At 45.8% G+C, this 21,029-nt stretch overlaps 1 protein-coding gene across 1 annotated transcript in view; it reads right to left on the bottom strand.

The window, feature by feature from the left end:
* The window catches only part of LOC129698575 (protein unc-80 homolog), a 319,625-nt gene that overhangs the window by 278,036 nt on the left and 20,560 nt on the right, over nucleotides 1-21,029 (bottom strand). Inside the window, exon 4 of the mRNA XM_055637663.1 lies at nucleotides 2,082-2,392. Within this exon, the coding sequence (XP_055493638.1) occupies nucleotides 2,082-2,392 (311 nt within the window). The remainder of the gene's footprint in view (nucleotides 1-2,081; nucleotides 2,393-21,029) is intronic.

Genomic DNA, 21,029 nt, shown 5'->3' with positions numbered 1-21,029 from the left:
TGGCCTGGATAGACATAAAATGCTAGAGTAACTCAGCGGAACAGGCAGCATCTCTGGAGAGAAGGAATACATTGTCCCACCCCTACATCTTTTCAAGGTGCGTTTTATTTTTTAAATCTATATGGAATATATAGATTCCTGTATATTCCCGAGCGCCAGAGACCCAGGTTTAATCCTGACTACAGATGCTGTCTATACGGATTTTGCACGTTCTCCCTGTGACTGCTTGGGTTTTCTCCGGGTGTTCCAGTTTCCTCTCACACTCCAAAGACTTGCAGGGTTTTAGGTTAATTGGCCTCTGCAAAATTGTCCCTAGTGTGCAGGATACAATGAGCGTGTGGGTGATTGTGGTCAACATGGACTCAGTGGGCCGAAGCGCCTGTTTTCACGCTGTATCTCTAAACGAAACTAAAACTAAACTGACTGTCATGCACTACCTTTAATCCGGACATAATTTGGAGAGCGCACTTGAAATCCCCCACCCCCAGGATTCACCAGAAAATGTGGCATCTAGGCAGTGAGAGACGGCCGAACTCAACCTTATCTGAACTTCTGCAGCCGGACTTCAGTTCGGTGGATTGAATTTGCGCCCTAGGGCCGGGGCTCTGAAACTTCGGCGAGCCGGATCTGTTTCTTTCGCCGACATCCAAGGCAGACTTTGGAGGCATGCATTTCAGTCCCCCCCCCCCAGCAGCCTAGGTGGACCATTCCAGTATCATTCAACTAACCTCTGTTGGTCCAGCAAAACGGATAACCCAGCAAGGCTCTGGAACCAAGGGTTTTGGAAAATCGGTGGTGGAGCTGTAATCACTTCTAGATCCATGTTTTGTCCCTTAGCCTGTTTTGCTGTTCAATTCCATATGTATCTTAATTAAAAAATGCTACAACCTTTGTGTCAATGTATTCCAAATCTCAACCACAGGTGAAAAAATAATCTTTATTAAACCTCTGACTTTTCTGCAATTACTTTAACAATGTGTCAAAGTCACCTTGCCAATTTAAACCGTTTCTACTTTATCTCTCAATGAAAACCAATCATAGTTTTGAAAAAATAAACACAAAGTGCTGGAGTAACTCCACGGGCCAGGCAGCATCTCTGGAGAAAACAGATTGGTGACATTTCGGGACCCGAAACGTCACTACCCATGTCCTGCAGAGATGCCTGGCCCGCTGAGTTACTCCAGCGTTTGATGTGGTTTTGTCAACTAGCATCTGCAGTTCTTTGTGTCTAATGGGAAAACCCATGCTGATCCTATCTAACCTTTAATAATGGAGTGATAAAGCCTTTCTGTGCCCTCACTGAAGCTCTTATATCTTTCCTGAAGTATGGTATTCAGAATAGAAAATAATACTGAGTTACAGTCCAATTCGTAACTCATCGATCAACGCTCCAAACTGGTGATTATTAAACATTCAGTGTAATATTGAATACTAAAACATACTGGAGAAACAAGGAACTATTGATGCGAGATTACAAAAGAATTGGAGTAACTCAGCATGTCAGGCCATAGGCGACATAGATAGGTGAAGGATTAAGTCGGCCCCCTTTTTTTCACCCTTTTCTTTCCTGTACCCTACCTGGATACAGACCCATTTCTCCCACTATCCCAACCCCCTTTCCCATTCTGCCTATATCCCTTCTTCCAGTTTCATATTTCACTCCTTTGCTTCTCCTTTATCTTACACCCTTTTTTCTCCTTTTCATTTCCAGCCTTTGTCCGCCCATCTGCCAATCAAAGCCGTCACCTTTATTCACCTACCACTTGCCAGGCATTGTCCTACCGCCACCTCTTCTCCAGCTTTCTCCCCTGCTAAAATTAGTCTGAAGAAGGGTCCAAACCCGAAACGTCACCTATCCATGTCCTTCAAAGATGCTGCTTGACACACCGAGTTATTCCAGCACTTTGTGTTGTAATTTAACAAAAACACACTGTACAGTTTACAGTTCAAATGCACAAACGCCATAATGTAAGCAGTTGATTCAGTAGTGCAGTAACAGTGAGAAGTAACTTGTGATTTAAGCCAAATTCAAATACCCAGAAAGTAAAACATTTTACAAAATGAATAAATCATTAATTTACCTTAATTCTGTTGACAAGAGGTGCAAACAAGAAGACAAACAGTTCTACCGTGGCCATTGAATTAGTGAATAACTTGGGTCTGGGGTGCTCTTCCTCCTCTGTGACACTGCACTGCCTGGGCCGTCCTGGAGATCCCTGGTTCTCCGCTTGATGAATAAAAGCGCTGCTGCTCCCGGACCAACTGGATCCTCCTCCTCCAGTACTGAAAGCGGCTGTAGTTTCATTATTGCATTCATAAGGAGCATCCAACAGCATCCAATGCAGGGTATGAAGAAGCTTGGTCTCTGCCACACCAAGCTTATCCTGATGGCCTTTAACATAAGAATATACAATATACTTTAACGGTTTATATGGAATCTTTCACAAAATAAGCATTTCACAGTTTATGCAATCTTGTCGATTCCCAGTTGCCAAACAATTTAACTCCCCTTCCCATCCTGACATTTCTGTCCTGGGCGTCCTCCACCGTCAAGAGTGAGGCCAAATGCAAATTGGAGGAACAGAACCACATATTTTGCTTGGGCAGTATACCACCCAGCAGTATGTATTAATTTCTCTAACTTCTAGTGACCCTTGCATTCTCTCCCTCTCTCCATCCCTCCCCCATCCTAGTTGTCCTGCTTAGTTTCACTAGTTAGTTTCATTCATTATCAGTATCACCTTCTCCAAGGCCAACAATGGACCATTGTGGGCTTCACCTTTCCTTGATCATCATTGGTGGCTTTGATTTGTCCTTATGCATACATTCATTATGCATATTCATTCATTTATTCTTTGTTCCTCTTCATATGTCTAGTTTCCCTCTTCCCTGACTCTGTCTGAAGAAGGGTCTCGACCCGAAACGTCACCTATTCCTTTTCTCCAGAGATGCTGCCTTACCTGCTAAATTACTCCAGCATGTTTTTTCTATCTTCAATATAAACCGACATCTGCAGTTCCTTCCTACACATAACTGAAGGTGATTGCTTCATTTGCAATTTAGAATTAGCATTAGAGATTACTCCTATCCTGTTAGCAATATACAAATTAAATGCTCAATGTGTAAGAAAAAAAACTGCAGATGCTGGTTTTAATCGTTGGTAGACACAAAATGTTGGAGTAACTCAGCGGGTGAGGCAGCATCTCTGGAGAGAAGGAATGGGCAACCCCCTCCTTCAGACTGGCTCAATATCAAGACCCAAGGTTAAGGTGTGGATCATTGATGTCCAGTACAGAGGTCGCCAGATTATAGTAGATCTGAGTTATGAACACTCAACTTTATAAAAATTCTCTGTGTCTGCGCGCAGATACAGTACTCGAATTTCCAAACTGCTTCTTGCCGATTAGCAAATCTGCTCCCTCTGTAATTCCAACTGGACTGCATTCGGACAAATATTTGTGTAATTCACTTGCTGGTATTAACTCCTATCACATATGCTGAGCTTTCCCAGTCCCCAAGGGCTGTCATGGGCAAATCAGTCCCCAAGGGCTGTCATTGGCAACATGGGGACACAGCGGTAGAGTTGCTGGCTTAAGGGCCTGTCCCACTTGCCGATTTTTTCAGTGACTGCCGGCGACATATCAGTGTCGCCAAAAGATTTTGCACATTTCAAAATCCAGCAGTGCCAAAAAAAATGTTGCGACACTTGAAAAAACACCGCGCGTCATACGTCATCACGCCGCGTCACCGCCGCATCGTACGTCATCACGCCGCGTATTTTTCCGTGACCTGATACGTCAGTCAATGATGCCAGCAGTCGCTAAAAAAATCAGCAAGTGGGACAAGCCCTTTATAGTGCCAGGCAGTTCCTTCCAACACATAACTGAAGGTGATTGCTTCATTTGCAATTTAGAATTTCCATTGGAGATTTCTCCTATCCTGTAAGCAATATACACCAAGGTTTGATCCTGACTACAAGTGCTGTCTAAACAGAGTTTGTACGTTCTTCCCTTGACCACGTGTTTTCCCCGGGTACTCCCATTTCCTCCCACACTCCAAAAACGTACAGGTTTGTAGGTTAATTTGCTTTGGTAAGATTGTAAATGATTCCTAGTGTGCAGGATTGTGCTGGTATAAGGGGATTGCGGGTCAGCTCGGACTCGGGCGGCCGAAGGACCCGTTTCCACGCTGTCTCTCTAAACTAAACTGAAGATTTCACATTACGATTTTGGGGGAAATTGCTCTTTTCCATCACAATAAATTAAGTTTATGGACAGTTCTTAGAGATAGAACCCTTATGTAACCCAGGAATCCACTGTTCTCTTGTTTATTTTAAGTTATTTCATCCTGACTTGATGGATTATTTTGAAAATGTCTGCAGATGAGCTGAATATATAATCAATCTACAGACTAATTTCACCAGAATGTTAGTTACTGATTTTTTTTTAAATTACTTTTGTTCCATAATTTTCCAAGCAGGAAAAACAATCTTCTCATAGTTGCTCTGACGTAGTTTTTAAAAACATGATAACATGCAGAGTGGACAGGATGGTCATGACGCTAATAGGGTTGCCATCTTTCCACTCCAACAATTAAGTTATATCCTGACCTCCAGTGTTACCTCTGTGGAGTTTGCAGGGAATGTTGGAAGAATAAGTAAAAGCAAATTAGTTAGGGAAATAAGACTGCTTCATGAGCTAGCATAGAATCTTGGGGGCGAATGGCCTTCTTACCTAATAGCAGATGGAGCAGCATTGGAGACAGTCCAAAGGAGATTCGCCAGACTAATTCCTGTGATGCAGAAATTTCCTATCGAGACTAACAATTTTGTGAGATGTTTTTATGCATTTAAGTTCCTAAGAAGGCTTTTCAGGGTAGATATTGAGTTGTTTTCACAAGTAGGAGTCACAACCAAAGGAACATAGAATCAAATTAAGCAGATGGCTTACAATTGAGATGTGTAAAAACTTCTTCCCTCAGAGAGCAGTGTGCCTCTGAAATATTCTACCTCAATGGGTGGAGGAAGCTTGATTAATATATAAATATTCAAGATGGAGATAGATAAATATTTTAAGATAAAGAATTTAGGTTTATGGGGAATTGGTACATATGAAGAATTAATGTCAATGCAGATCAGCCATCAGCATGTTGAATGATGGCTCATGGTAATCTATTCCTTATTTTCTTGTGGTTTTTTTTGTTCCATTTCATAAGGAAATATAGAAATATATGCAGCCTTTCAAGCTTGCTCCCACATTCATCACGATCAAAGTGAATCTTCTACTTCTGTCTCAATGCCATCTTTCTGCATTAACCGCATGTTCTTTGATCCACGGAACATGCAGTAATCTGTCAACCTTACTTTGAATTAATTCATCGTAGTATGTTGGAGTAAAGAATTCAGAAGATTCACCATCCTTTGTGCAATAATTTTTTCATATCAGTGCTAAATTCTGAAACTGTCACCCGTGGTTTCTCCCTGCATGCAGTCGAGCAAACCCTAAAGGAATTTTGGAAGCTTCAATGATATCTCCTTTCATTCTTCTAAACTATAGCAAACATAGGCAATCTTCTCTCCTCACAAGCAAACTTCCTCCGTGCAAAGTACATTAGTTCTTGGGAAAGGAGACTGCCTATTTCCGTAGTCGTCTCACAAGTAGCCTAGTCAGTGCAGTAAGACAATGCAATTGTTGCATCTACATATTAGCTATCAAGGAACTGTGTACAAAACCGTTAACACTGCCCTATCCGTTACCATGTCAACTGTTTTTCTGATGCGAATTACCTCACCTTTTTCCACATTTTCTTGCAATTGCTATATTTTGCCTTCATTTCCTCTTGAAGTCTCTAAATCCATCCCTGTTTAGGTGACCACCTCCGGAAGTGGCGGCGCTGGTGAACGGCTGCGGCTCGCCTTCAGTCCGTTTGTTTTTACTTTTTTGTGTTGTTTTTTTCGTTTTGTCTAGCTAATTTTTTGGCTTTTTAGGTTGTGTTTATGTGGGGGGGCTTGCTGTCTCTCCCTTCGGGGGAATGCGACTTTTTTGTCGTATCCCCCTTCTCTGCCTCCGTCTGCGCTGAGGCCTAATGGCGGAGCTGGCGACCTCGAGGCTCCGGAGGCAGCCTGTCAGGACTCGCCCTGGGCTCGCTCCCGTGAGGGCGGCCCAGCTCGGGGCTGGAACAGCGCTCCCGTGAGGGGCTGTGACACTCCCGTGAGGGCGGCCTGGCGAGGGGCTGAGACGCTCCCGCGTGGGAGGCCCAGCCCAAGGGTAACGGCGCTCCCGTCGGGGCGGCCCAGCCCGAGGGAAACGGCATTCCCGTGAGGGCGGCCCAGCCCGAGGGAAACGGCGCTCCCATGGGGGCGGCCCAGCACGAAGGTGAAACGGCGCTCCCATGAGGGCGGCCTGGCGCGGGGCTGAGACGCTCACGTGAGGGCGACCCGGCTCGGGGCTGGAACGGTGCTCCGGTGGCTGAGACGGCGTTCTGGCGGCAGCGGCCTGAGTCCGGGGTTCGGCTGCGGGCCAGTGCACTTCCGTCAACAGCTGCGTCCGTTGGACTGGAGGGCGGCAGCTACGACCACCGCGGTGTTTGAACCGACCGGTTCGCGGAGCTCGATGAGCCGCGGGACTGATTTACCATCGCCTGGTGGGGTATCGCCTCAGCGCAGAGGGAGAAGAGGGAAGAGACTGCAGCCCTAAGATTTTTGCCTCCATCACAGTGAGGAGGTTCTTGGTGGACTCACTGTGGTGGATGTTAATTTGCGTTTACTGTCTGTTCTGTTGTCTATTATTGTATGTATGAATGCAGGCACAAAATTTCGTTCAGACTGAAAGGTCTGAATGACAATAAAGGAAATTCAACTCAAAATTCAATTCAATTCAATTATGGCAATTTGGGTAACAGAAATACATCCTTACAGCATTCGCAAATCACGATCAATAAATCTGGGATACGGAATAAATTTTGCTCCTACAAAATTTATAACAAATGAGGATGGAAAAATGTTTCAAGACGAAGAGCATATAAAAAACACACTGCTTTTACCTTGTGTCTGCCTCACATATCCCCATAATATATATAACTGCAGATGCTGGTTAAAACCGAAAAATTAATACTGCTTGTGTTGAACTAAAGGAGCTGTATGCCTCTCTGAAGCAGCAGTTCATGGATTTTGATCAGAGGACAACGCAAGAATTTGCGAGAATGGAAAAAGATTATAATAAGAAATTTGATAAGTTGTTTGAAAAGATGAAAAACTCTGACAAGCGGATGGAAGATATGGAGACTGAAATGAATGAGATGGCTCAGGAAATAACTAGTCTGAATAAAGAACAAGATTCTGATTGGGAGCAATTGAATAAATTGTCTGATAACTGTCAGGATTTGGAAGCAAAATCGAGGAGACAGAACTTAAGAATAGTGGGAGTAAAGGAGGGACAAGAGCATGGAAATCAAATGTGCGATTTCGTCACCAAATTACTCAAAGAAGTTTTTAAGCTGTCGGAAAACCCGAGGATAGACGTGGCTCATCGGGTAGGACGCTTCCAAAGAGGAATAAATGCTCCACAAAGACAGATTATTGTGAAGTTTCTAGACATCTCAACTCTGGAAAATTTATTGAAGATGATACCTCATGGTGAGAATCTTACATTTTCCGGAGACATCGTTAGATTCTTCAGGGACTACCTCCGTGAAATACTTGAAAAAAGGCATCTGTTTAAAAAAGCAAGTAATATCCTGAAAGGATACCCCCAGGTGCGATAAGGGGTAATATACCCATCGAAAATGAAAAGTACGTACAATTCTACTCAACGCTCTTTTACGGCTCCAGACTTGGCATTTAACCATGCACAAAATATTGTAAAGAAAATAGAAGAGAATGCTGAAGACTTTTCAATGAAAAATGTTGCTTTAATTAAGATGGCGGAACTGTTCCAGACAGTAACCAGACAAGCTTATCTGTCAAGAATCTGTTTTCAACGGCAGAGCCCATGTTTCACCTTGAATGGTAAAGTTGAAGATAAACAAAAGGAAAGCTGAAGATTTGGAAGTAATGCTGACGGATATGAAAGAAATTCAAAGGGAATGGACTAAATTTGTTGACTTAAGAAAAGTCTTAATTACTATAGCATACATTTAATGTAAATAATTAATTAACCATATAATTTTAATACTAACTCTCGTTTTAGGTATTACACTAATATGACTAATCAATGAAGTCTGGGGGATAAGGGGAGTTTATATAGCTATTATTAATTATTAAATAATCATAATATAGTTTAAATGAAAGGAAATATAGTTTATGATGTATACTAATACATAATAACTAATGAAAATGTGCATAATAATACATCATAAGCCTCTGTGAAGGAGGGAGGAGTCTAAAACTTGGAAAAGTTCCAGATGTTGGGCTATGTCTAAGCCTTGGAAGTTGCTTGTATTTAAGATAAAGTTTAACCCCTTGGAACATGCTTGTAGTCAGGGAAAATATGGCGATTAGTGTAACAATCCCGGGTACATAAAAGAACAATTGAAAATGTATATATACATACAGAACTGAACATACAGGTTTGATTTGCCTCTGGCTTGATTGGGCTATCTCTCTATTTCTGAAGTTTTTTCTGTTATTATTTGTCCTGACTGGACAATTTTTTGTTACAAGAAGATGAAACGGCCTGTAGTCTTTTATGATACTCTGTCTAGAGGACGGAGCTCAATGTACAATTCCAACTACGGAGGTCAATTCCATTTTAGCCACCATTGGTGGCCTCTTGTTTTTAAGGTAAGGTATCGCTTCTTTGATACCTTAATGTCACTTCTTTTTTTAAATTCACTTTCACGTGTTTCACGTTAATTTTTTTCATCACAAACACAATATATGCTTTCTTCTTTTTTTCATTGAGGTTCAATAGAAGGAAGAGATGTAAAACAACTTCGTGATCACCCCACACCCAAAATCCTGAGGTATTTAGCTGCACCATATGAATCAAAACCACCAAAACTGATTTACAATGCAAGAAAATAGACGAATAAAGAACAGAGGAATCACATTTTGTAGCTGGAATATTAGGGGTGCGAATGATCCAATTAAGAGGGGCAAGATTCTGGCCCAGTTAAAATCATTAAATTCGGACATAGCTTTTCTGCAAGAAACACACACGAAACAACAAACACAGATGAGACTGAAGGCAAATTGGATAGGTCAAATTTACTACTCGTCATTTACTTCTAAAGCAAGAGGTACGGCTATTATTATTCGGAAAGGTATACCATTTAAATTAAAGAATACCATATCTGATAAAGAAGGAGGAGGAATCGCATATAGATGCGGGAGAAATCATTCGGACATACTCCACACCACACACGAAACAACAAATTTATGCTCCAAATTTTGGATAAAACCCTCAATTTTTCTAAAGAAAGAGGTCGGATATATTATCAGAAAGGTATAAAATTACCATATCAAAAGAAGGAAGGTATACTATAGTTGGGGGGGGGGGGGGGGGGGATAAATTAAATTTTGTGTTAAAAAATTCTGGATTAGATCCCACAATTTTTAAAGAAAATTCTGGATATAATATCAGAGCATAATTACCAAAATGTAATATTAGGGGGGGATTTTAATTGTGTTATAGATCCATATTTAGACAAATCAATAAAACTAAGGAAGGGTAATTCCAAATCTAAGACTAGTGAATTTTTAAACACATATATGAAAAATACTAATATAACAGATGTATGGAGAATAGTTAATCCAACTGGAAGGGAATATTCGTTCTATTCAGCGGTACATAAAACTTACTCACGAATTGATTATTTTTTAGTGGATACAAAATTAATTCCATATACGATTAATCCTAAATATCACAATAGTATTATTTCTGATCACTCCCCGTTGACTTTTACATTAAAAGTTGAGGGAATGCCGGGTATAAAACCTTTTTGGAGATTCAATGTACAAATATTAAATAACCCACAAGGTCATAACTATTTAAAACAAAAAATGAAAAAAAAAATTTTGAGACAAATGAGACACCAGGTATTTCACCATCTTTATTATGGGAAACTTTTAAGGCATTCATCCGAGGAGTTATAATTTCATACCAAAGTTTTCAAAATAAAAAGAATACGACAGAACAACGGACGTTAGAACAGGAAATGAAGCTATTAGAATTAGATAATGTAAAAGATCCAACTATAGATAAACATAATAAGATTACATTACTGAAATTTAAACTTAATCAAATTTTATCGGCAAGAGTAATAAGATTATTCCAAATTACAAAACAGGTACATTTCGAATTTGGTGACAAGCCACATAAACCTTTAGCGAGGCAACTGAAGAAACAAGAAGAGGAAAATACTATAATTAAAATTAAATCAGAGAAAGGTGAACTACTAATACTACCCAAGGATATTAATAAAAGGTTCGCTCAATTTTATCAAAATTTATACACATCTAAAACTAAAATAGAAGACAGTAAAATTATACATTTTCTAGATAACTGTAATCTGTCAAAACTAGATATCTTAGAACAAGAGGAACTAGGAGCTCAGATTACGTGAAGAAATAAGAGAAACAATAAAATAATTGAAAAATGGGAAGACGCCAGGACCAGACGGTTTTAGTAATGAATTTTATAAAAGATTTCAGGAGATAACGGTCCCACGCTTACTTAAATTATATACTCATGCTTTTACTGACAATAAACTACCAGACACACTAGCAGAATCTACAATTACGCTCATACCAAAAAAAGATAAAGATCTAGAAGAACCGGGCTCATATAGAGCCATATCACTTTTAAATACAGATCAGAACTGTAGATGGTTTATGCATGCAACCTATAATGTAGCTACCTCATCTCCATTAACACGCCCCATCATATCAGTATAACTATGATCTCCTCCCCTTCCTTCCTCCCATTTTGTCCTGGTACGCCTGAAGGCTGGATGCAGCCAGTGCTGGGACGTGTGTGCCATGTGCTATAATAAAGGCTCTAGTAAAGGCTACAGTGCGTCAGACTGAGTCCCTTTACAAGAACATTTTAGCAAAGACTTTAGCAAGAAGATTGAGTAAATATATTAATAAATTGATAAATCCGGACCAAACGGGGTTTATACCTAAAAGACAATCATCTAATAATCGGAGACGCCTTTTTAATATAATGTATTCACATAAAACGGAAAATGAAGATTTATCAGTTATCTCTCTGGATGCAGAGAAAGTATTTGATCAGGTAGAGTGGCAGCACTTATACAAAGCACTCCAAAAGTTTAAAATGGGAGAGAATTTTATCAGATGGGTAAAATTATTATATGATAAACCGACTGCAAGAATATTAACTAATAATATGTTATCTCCAAAATTCCAATTATCGAGGGGCAATAGGCAGGGATGTGTATTATCACCCCTGCTATTTGCCCTTATGATAGAGCCTCTGGCTGAAAGGATAAGAATGCATCCAAATATTCAGGGATGTAATACTAAAGACTCAAATAATAACATTTCATTATATGCAGATGATATACTTTATATATTGCAAATTCACAAACGAGTATCCCAACCTTATTAAATTTAATAGAGGAATTCGGGTCTTTTTCAGGATATAGAATAAATTGGAATAAAAGTGAAATTATGTTATTAAAGCCTCAGAAAGCGACTCATCTATTAAAATTTCCTTTTAAAATTGCAACAGAAACATTTAAGTATTTGGGTATTCAAATTACCAGAAGATATAAATCATTATTTAATGCTAATTTTATGCCACTATTAAATAAATTGAATGCCTTGATTAAATTCTGGAAAACGCTCCCGCTGGGGGAAAGGGGGGGGGGGTAGAGAGTGAGGGCAGAGACACAGAGGGGCAAGAGGGAGAGAGGGGGGTGGCGAGGAGAAGCGGGGGAGGTGGGTGAGAGGGGAAAGGTGGGGGTGGAGGAGAGGCGAGAGAGAGGGTGAGAGAGGGGGGGGAGAGGTGAGGGGGGAGGGGAAGAGGTGGGGAGCAGTGAGGGTGGAGGGAAGGGGAAAGGAGAGAGGGGAGAGGGGGGGGGAGGGGAGAGGGTGGGAGGGGAGGGGTGAGGGCGGGGGGGAGAGAGGGGGGGAGAGAGGGGGGGGGGGGAGAGAGGAGGGGGGGGAGAGGGAGGGGGGGAGGAGAGAGGGGGGAGAGAGAGAAGGGAGAGAGAGGGGGGAGGGGAGGAGAGGAGGGAGAGGGGGGGGGGGGAGAGAGGAGAGAGGGGAGAGGGGGAGAGGGAGGGGGGGTGTTGAGAGGGGGGAGGTGAGGGGAGGGTGAGGGGGGGGGAGAGTGGTGGGGAGCAGGGAGGGGGGAGGGGGTGGAGGGAAGGGGGTAGGGGGGGTGTGGAGGGGAGGAGGTTTAGGGGAGGGAGGGTAGGGGAGGGGATGGAGGGAGGGGGGGGAGGGGGGAGGAGAGGGGAGGGAGGGGAGAGGGGGGGGTGGTGGAGAGGGGGGAGGGAGGGGAGGGGGAGAGGGGGGGAGAGGAGAGGGGGGGAGAGGAGAGGGGGGGGGGGAGAGGAGAGGGGGGGGGGAGGGGAGGGGAGGGGGGGGGAGGAGGTGTGGGGGAGAGGAGGGGGGGGGGGGGGGGGGGAGAGGAGCGGAGGAGATGTTGAACCAGCGAGTGATGGGGGCAGAGAAACAGATGCTGCGTCATCGAGGGGGGGGGGAGAGAGAGAGGGGAGAGTTTGAGGGAGAGAGGGGGAGAGAAGAGATGTGGAGAGAGAGGGAGAGGAGAGGGGGAGAGAGAGAGAGAGGGGGGGAGAGAGAGGAGGGGGGGGGAGAGAGGAGAGAGGAGAGAGGAGAGGGGGGAGAGAGAGGAGAGGGGGGAGAGGAGGAGAGGGGGGGGAGAGGAGGAGAGGAGAGGGGGGAGAGAGGAGAGGGGGGAGAGAGGAGAGGGGAGGAGGAGGGGGGGGGAGAGGAGAGAGGGGGGGAGAGAGGAGGAGGGGGGAGAGGAGGAGAGAGGGGGGGAGGGAGAGGGGGGGAGGAGGAGAGGGGGGGGAGTGAGGGGGTGTGCTGAGAGGGGGGTGAGGTGAGGGGAGGGGGAGAGGTGGGGGGAGCAGGGAGGGGGAGGGTGAGGGGGTGGAGGGAAGGGGGTAGGGGTGTGTGGAGGGGAGGGGGTTTTAGGGGAGGGACGGTAGGGGAGGGGATGGAGGGGGGGGAGGGGGAAAAAGAGGGGAGAGAGGGGGGAGGGGAGAGGGGGGGGAGGAGAGGGGGTAGAGGAGAGGGGGGGGAGGATAGGGGGGAGAGGAGAGGGGGGAGAGGAGGAGGGGGGGAGAGGAGAGGGGGGGGAGGAGAGGGGAGGGGGGGGAGTAGGGGGGGAGGGGGGGGGGGGAGGAGGGGGGGAGGGAGAGGGGGGAGGGAGGAGGAGGGGGGAGGGAGGAGAGGGGGGAGGGAGGAGAGAGGGGGGGGGAGAGGAAGGAGGGGGGGAGGGAGAGGAGGAGGGGAGGGGGAGAGGAGAGGGGGGAGGGGGGAGGGAGGGAGGGAGGAGAGGGGAGGGAGGGGGGGGAGGGGGGAGAGGAGGGAGGAGGAGGGGGAGAGGGGGGAGAGGGGGAGGGGGGAGAGGAGAGAGGAGAGGGGGGAGGAGAGGGGGAGAGAGAGAGGAGAGGGGGGAGAGAGAGAGAGAGGGGGGGAGAAGAGACAGAGGAGAGGGAGAGAGAGAGACAAAGGAGAGAGGGAGAGGGAGAGAGAGAGAGGAGAGGCAGGGACAGAGAGAGAGATAGAGAGAGAGACACACAGGAGGAGATAGAGGAGAGGGAGGGGGAGAGAGAGAGGAGAGGGGGAGAGAGAGGAGGGCAGAGAGAGAGGGAGGGAGAGAGGGGGGGGAGAGAGAGGGGGGGGGAGGAGGAGAGGAGGGGGGGGAGAGGAGAGGAGGGAGGAGAGGAGGGGGGGGGGAGAGAGAGGGGGGGGAGAGGAGAGGGGGGGGGAGAGGAGAGGGGGGGGAGGAGGAGAGGAGAGGGGGGGGAGAGGAGGGGGGGGGAGAGGAGAGGGGGGGGAGGGGAGAGGGGACGGGGGGGGGGGGAGAGGAGAGGGGGGGGGAGAGGAGAGGGGGGGGGGGGGGGGGGGGAGAGAGAGGGGGGGGGGGGGGGGGGGGGAGAGAGACAGTGCCGTTTATTTCAACCCAAACCCCCCAAACAACCATTTGCAGGCAGTACTTTTTTACTTTAACCATATTTTCATTTTCAAACCACATTAAGGGTACTTACAGTTGTGTGGGCATGTGTTCAGTGTTATTCACAGCTCAGAGAAATGTAACCCTCTGCCTTCCTCCAGCTTGCAGACTAATTGAGGCACACCACTTCCTGGTTTTAAGTCCATCCCCCCTGCCGCCAGCAGGGGCAGCAGAGAGAATGGGGAATTTTGTAAAATCATTAATATCTCTGTCATTTTTCATCGACTGGAAAAAATCCTCGGCACACATGCGGTGGAGGGGGGCTCCAAGCGAGGTGGCCAAAAATGACGGCCGTAGGTGGCAGCGTTCTCTCGGAAATCGCAGCACCGATCGCCAAAACCGGTCAAGAACAGTCTTTTAGTAGTATAGATATCAAAAACTAGGCTGAATAAATTTTGCCCAAATATTTCTCCCATCTGTGATAAATGTCTCTCAAAATGCCGATATTACACATTCTTTTGTTTCTTGTACAAAACTCCATTAGATTAATCTGATTTTCCTTTTAAACAATGGGTTAACCCGATTTTCTTCCCATCTCCTTCCGTTTACAGGAACCATTCCCTAATCCAGGGGTCCGTTAACCTATGGCCCACGGGCCGGATCCGGCCCATAACCCGAAATCATCCGACTCGCGGGCGTATTTTTTTTCTGTCATCTACATTTCTTTAGACTGTTTAATACTGTTGTTCAGCAACATAAAGTCTTGCTTTAATGCTCCAAGCAATCCTGTTTACTGATACAAAAAAATCAGAATTGATATAATGCCACGAACTGGGCAAAAGGTTAGTTGGATTGGCAGTTCCACTAATGTAAAAGTGCAGTTGCAGTTGCAGTGGCTGCAGTGCCTGGTGCTGAGTGCACATTGGAATCATCCGACCTCGCGCTTCACCCGGGGGAGGGTCAGGGTCAGGGACGCCTTCCTCAAAGATGCTGCACTGCTGGCCATTGGTTCGTGTGGACGCGGCGGACAGGAATCCAGCGGTAAATGGACTGGACTAGACTTTGGAGAGGAGGGAGAGGGAGATGGGGATTGGGGAAAGGGGAGAGAGAGGGATGGGATGAGAGGGAGAGGTGGAGAGGGAATGGGGGAAAGGGAAGGAGAGTGGAGGGGGGAAGGAGAGAAGGGGGAAGGCGGGGGGAGGAGAGAGGGGGAGGGGGGAGGAGAGGTGGAAGGAGGTAGAGGGGAGGAGAGGAGAGAGAGAGGGGAGAGGGGGGAGAAGAAGTGGAGGGGGGAGGAGGGGAGGAGAGGTGGAGAGAGGGGAGGAAAGGTGGAGAGTGGGAGAAGAGGTGGAGAGAGTGGGAAAAGAGGTGGACAGAGAGGAGTGAGAGTGGAGAGAGGGGGGGGAGGATGGAGGAGGAGGCGAGAGGGGGAGGGGAGGAGAGGTGGAGGAGAGAGGGCAGGAGAGGAGTGGGATGGGAGGAAAGTGGTAAGAGAGAGGAGAGGGGGAAGAGGTGGCGGGAGAGGGGAGGAGAGAGGTGGATATAGGGGAGGAGAGGTGGAGAGAGGGGGGAGGAGAGAGAGAGGGGAGGAGGGGAGTGGGAGGGAGAGTGAATGGGGGAAGGGGGAAGAGAGGGTAACAAAGAGTCTACATGAAGTTCAGGACAGAGAGGGGTGAGGGTTGTTTCAATACCAGTGTCTCAAACTAACTGCTATGTTCAATAGACATAATATTGCTTAAATATATAAATATGTCAAAGTTTAGTTAGTATGTATTATTATTACCTCCATTTATTAACAATGGCGATAGATGTGGCCTGCCATCTGCTCACAGATATGGGTCCTGGCCCCTATGCGGAACAAAGTTGCCGAGCCCTGCCCTAATCAATAGAATTCTGAGTGGAGAAAACCAATGTATCCACTAACTCTATAACCACCTCTTTCGAAACTCAAGGAGAGAGATCATCAGGTACTTAGATACATATATATAGCCAATAGTTGCAGGTGTAGGTCATTCGGCCCTTTGAGCCAGCACCACCATCCGATGGCTGATCATCCACAATCAGTACCCCGATCCTGCCTTCTCCCCATACCACTTGATTCCACTAGTCCGAGGAGTTCTATCTATCTCTCTTTTGATTTCAACCTCACCAACGTCTTAGGACTGAATATACTTTGTGGTGTGGGGAAGACGCCATGAGCGCAATAACTGCACCGACACACTCATGATAGGGTGAACTTAGGTGAAAGAGTTTATTTACAGTCAAGAAGAGTGGCAAAGAGTAGGTCCGGGTCCATGTAGTCCCTAGTCGACTGTGTGCAGCTGAGGAGGCACTGTCAGTCTCAGGCTTCTCCCAGATGCTCAGTCTTGCCTCGATTCTGCAAAGGGGAGCACAGCAAGAAGGAAGGCACCCCACTTTCCCCCGACCGACTGAAACTGTCTTAGTTTTAAGGAGTACGGTGCAGGCGAGTTAATCCATTACCAGCCAATTGGATGCAGCTGTTGCTTCTCATGCGACGGCTTCAGCTCAATCCGGAGCGTTGTCCAGCTTACCGGTATTTTACGGCAGACAGACGGCGTCTGTGGTGCTGATCTTCAGCTCTTCCTGGCCTGTCTTCCGGCGACAGTGATTGGAGCGGCTTAGAGAGGATGTGTTGTCACATTTCCCTCTCTCCCTCCCCCCCATCTTAGTGATGATCCCGGGACTTGTAACAGATCCTACCATATAACCATATAACAATTATAGCACGGAAACAGGCCATCTCGGCCCTACAAGTCCGTGCCGAACAACTTTTTTCCCTTAGTCCCACCTGCCTGCACTCATACCATCACCCTCCATTCCCTTCTCATCCATATGCCTAAACCATCCTATACCAGGGGACATGAAAGCGAGTGAATTCATCTGCAATCCTGTGCTGCTTTCCGGAATGATTTTGGACTTGAGGATCTCTCTCTCTACCTCATCTTGGCCGATGTTAATTACCAACTGACAAGAACCAGCGGGTGCTCCGGTGGTTTGCCTGCCATTGCCACTGCAGCCGAATCACTAATTAAATAATGAGACACACTCACAGAGCTGATTTAATCTGATAGCCTCCGCGCCAAAGACTCTTGAGCTGCTCACATTTTACCTCTCCACAGTACTTCACCAACACACAGCCTTTCACTCAACACAGCCACTTCCAAAAGGCCACTCCGCTGACCTTGCCTACCCTTATTTGCTGCTCAATTTACCAGTTTTATGTTGAAACCAGTTCAATGGTTACCTTTATATTGCCTTCATTACGTTAAATTGCTTTTAAATTGTCATTACCCTCATTACATTCTGCTGACTTGTCCAATTGCTCTATTTAAACCCTCCTGCACTCTTCAAACTGTAAGGATAAGAACCACTTACCTTTTAAGCGTGGCCGTTTAACAGCCGCTTATCACCTTCACCGCCTGAGTTAAGCTAATAAATGAACACGAAAGAGCATCTTAGTCTCACAGCACAATAACAGGCACATTGGCCCAACTCATCAATGCCAACCAAGTTGCCTAACTGGGCTTGCTGCATTTGCCTGCATTGTGCTAAAATACCTCTATACCTTATACTTGGAGAAATAGGAGACTGCAGATGTTGGAATCTACCATATTAAATATTGTAATGCAATAGTAGCTCAAACGGCCTTATGCTTCAAACTCATAAGTTATTTTGTTCTTTAGACTGAAAAGCTAATTATCCTGCTCTTTCATTGAGAAGAACTTTTTTCACACACAGAGTGGTGAATCTCTGGAACTCTCTGCCGCAGAGGGTAGTCGAGGCCAGTTCATTGGCTATATTTAAGAGGGAGTTAGATGTGGCCCTTGTGGCTAAGGGGATCAGAGGGTATGGAGAGAAGGCAGGTACGGGATACTGAGTTGGATGATCAGCCATGCTCATATTGAATGGCGGTGCAGGCTCGAAGGGCGAATGGCCTACTCCTGCACCTAATTTCTATGTTTCTATATTACATTTAAAAAAAACTGTTATTTGTGGAAAGAGAAGCAGGATTAAGGTTCAAGGTTCAAGGTTCATTTATCGTCATTCAATAAAAACATGCTTCCACATAAATCATGAACAAAATTTGTACTCAGGTCCGAGCAGCGTAATAGTGCAGTAAGACAGCAGTAGCAGCAGACAGTTCACTGAGGTAGTGAGGGTTCAGTCAGTGAGGTAGGGAGTTTAAAAGTCTCACGGCCTCGGGGAAGAAGCTGGCTTTAAGCCTTGTTGGCCTGGCCTTTATGCTCTGCAGCCTTCTCCCTGAGGGGAGGGGGGCAAAGAGTCCATTTGCCGGGTGGGTGGGGTCCTTCATGATGTTTGAGGCACTGCTCCTGCACCTGCTGATGTAAATGTCCTCAATGGCAGGGAGGCAGTTATTTGTGATTCGGGCAGATTTGACCACCCTCGGCAACGCCTTCCTGTCAGCAGCAGAGCAGTTTCCATACCACACTGTGATACACCATGTGAGGACGCTCTCCACCTCACACCTGTAAAATGATGTCAGGACTGGGGTGCTGAGGATAGCACGCTTCAGCTTCCTCAAGAAGTAAAGGTGTTGGTGGGCTTTTTTAATGATGTTAGCCGTGTTGCAGGTCCAGGTGAAGTCGTTAGAAATGTGCACCCCCAGATATTTAAAACTGGACACCATCTCCACCGATGTAGAGGGGAGGGGAGGTGTAGCCGCCTTTTCTGAAGTCCACAATCACCTCCTTTGTCTTCCCCACATTGATGTAGAGGTTGTTTGCTTTACACCAGACTTCAAGTTCTCCAGCTTCAAGTTAACGCTTCAGAATGAAACCTCGTTTTTTTTAACATTGACTTGTCAAAATCTATGCACTATTTCCTGTTTCTCTTTCATAAGATACTGACTGACCCACTGAATGTTTCCAGTAGTTTCTGTTTTTATCTCAGATCGCCAGCATCTGCAGAAATTTAGTTTAGAGGTACAGTGCGGAACTGCCCTTTGGCCCATTGTCCACATTGATCAACAATCACCCATACATTAGCTCTATCCTACATACTAGGGACAATGAACAGAAGCCAGTAATCTATAAACTTGTTTGTCTCCGGAATGTTGGAGGAAACCGGTGCAATTGGGAGAAATACAAACTCCGGACAGAGAGCTCCCGTAGTCAGGATTGAACCTTCATCTCTGGCACTACAAAACAGCAATTCTATCATTGTGCCGCCTCAATATACGATTTTCTTTGATTTTATATAACTATATACTTGCAATGAATCAGGATATTGAAGCTGTCATATAAAATATTGTTGAAAATATGAAAAGAAAATGTCTGAGAGCCAATGTTCTGCGATTGGGAGCTGAAGCCAAAAAGCCCAAGTTTCTAAACTGACAGAGTGAGATAAGCTGTTATGCAAACTGTCTAGAAATAGGTAGCTTTTGCACAATAGAATATTATTATTAACATTGAGGCAAACAAAGCAAAGTTGTTCAGTGGATAAATATTTGAAGCACTGCAGTTATATGAAGAAAAGGTATCACTTTAGAATAAAGTTAAAATAAAGTATAGGTGCACAACCTTTTATCCGAAAGCCTTGGGACCAGACACTTGTCGGATTTCGGACTTTTTCGGATTTCAGAATGGAAGATTTTTAGCGTAGATTTAGCGTAGATTAGGTAGGTAGGCGGTTTGAAAAGTCTGGAGCAGCTGCCTCCTCCCCGGAGACCCAAATCACTTTAAACAAGATGTCAGTAAAATGGAGGGATTTTATGTGGTGGTGGTCCTGTAGGGGTGAATTGGGGATATAAACTAATCTTAGAACAGACTTTGTGGTCGGCGACTCCCAACCTCGAGGAGTGGGGGCAAAATTCGGGTTCAAAGGTCAGCTCCGACCCGGGCAACCTTTAATGCTGCGAGGCGCTAATTGACAATGCGCGGCCCGCGGCGGAGTTATAAACGAAATGTCGGGAGTCGTACGGCGTTGCAGCGCTGGATACCAGGGGGAGCGAGCAATGCCTGTATTTTTAGTGGCATAAAGCTCCGGAGCGCTGTGTTGTCAGAAATTTACATGCCATTTCTCAGCGTCCTGGATTTGAAGCCGCGGAGCTGGGGACTCCGTCCGGCCGCGGGCGGCGCCGGTTGGAGCTCCTTTTCAACATCTAATCCTGGCTGCGCGGCTTCAAATCCAGTTACTTGCTCCGTGAAAAACAATTTTTGAGGCCAGCGCTCCGGATGCCGCAAAAAATGATTCAACTAAAATGATGTGCGACGCCGCCGACTCTCGATCCTTCGCGGATCTTATAAATCGGCTATTCTGCTTGCGCTGGAGTGGAGCGCCTCGCAGCCAGGGGTTAGAGTTGCACGGGAGTCGGAGCCTTAAATATCGCGCCGCCCGCGGCAACCTCGGTGACAGCGCTGCGGAGCCCAAAGCAAAGCGACCCAGTAAGAAATTGACCGCTTTTATTTTGTTATTGAGAATTTCGAGTTACTAGTTGAATGCACATTAAGTCTATAGACATGGAGAAATGCGTGTATACTGAAAAAATATCCCGATGGTGATATTAAATAACCAAAAGCAATATATTTACAGATAGAAAGAGCGTCTCCGGAAGAGGGAGGAGGCCAGCCAGCTCACAAGTAGTACAGACGGGGTGACAGAAGTCGTTTGGGTCAGGTTTGGCGCCAAACGGAGCTTTGGTGCGGGACGACATCTGGAAAAAATGGCGTGTGATGCTTTTCGGTTTCTGGAACACAGAAAGGTTGCACCTGTAGAATGAAGGTAGCTTAAGTTCTGGACCAGCTCAGCGGACGCAGCATCTAAGACTAGAAACAAAAAAACGTTTCGGGTCGAGACCCTTTTCAATAAATGAAAAAAAAGTTCTCTGCACTTTTTTTTTACACCCATTTATTTACTTTAAACAAGATGATA

This window comes from Leucoraja erinacea, chromosome 7 (genome assembly GCF_028641065.1).
Source record: "Leucoraja erinacea ecotype New England chromosome 7, Leri_hhj_1, whole genome shotgun sequence".
Taxonomy (NCBI): domain Eukaryota; kingdom Metazoa; phylum Chordata; class Chondrichthyes; order Rajiformes; family Rajidae; genus Leucoraja; species Leucoraja erinaceus.
Note: the sequence above shows the minus strand (reverse complement) of the source record. Positions and strands in the feature narration are given on the sequence as shown.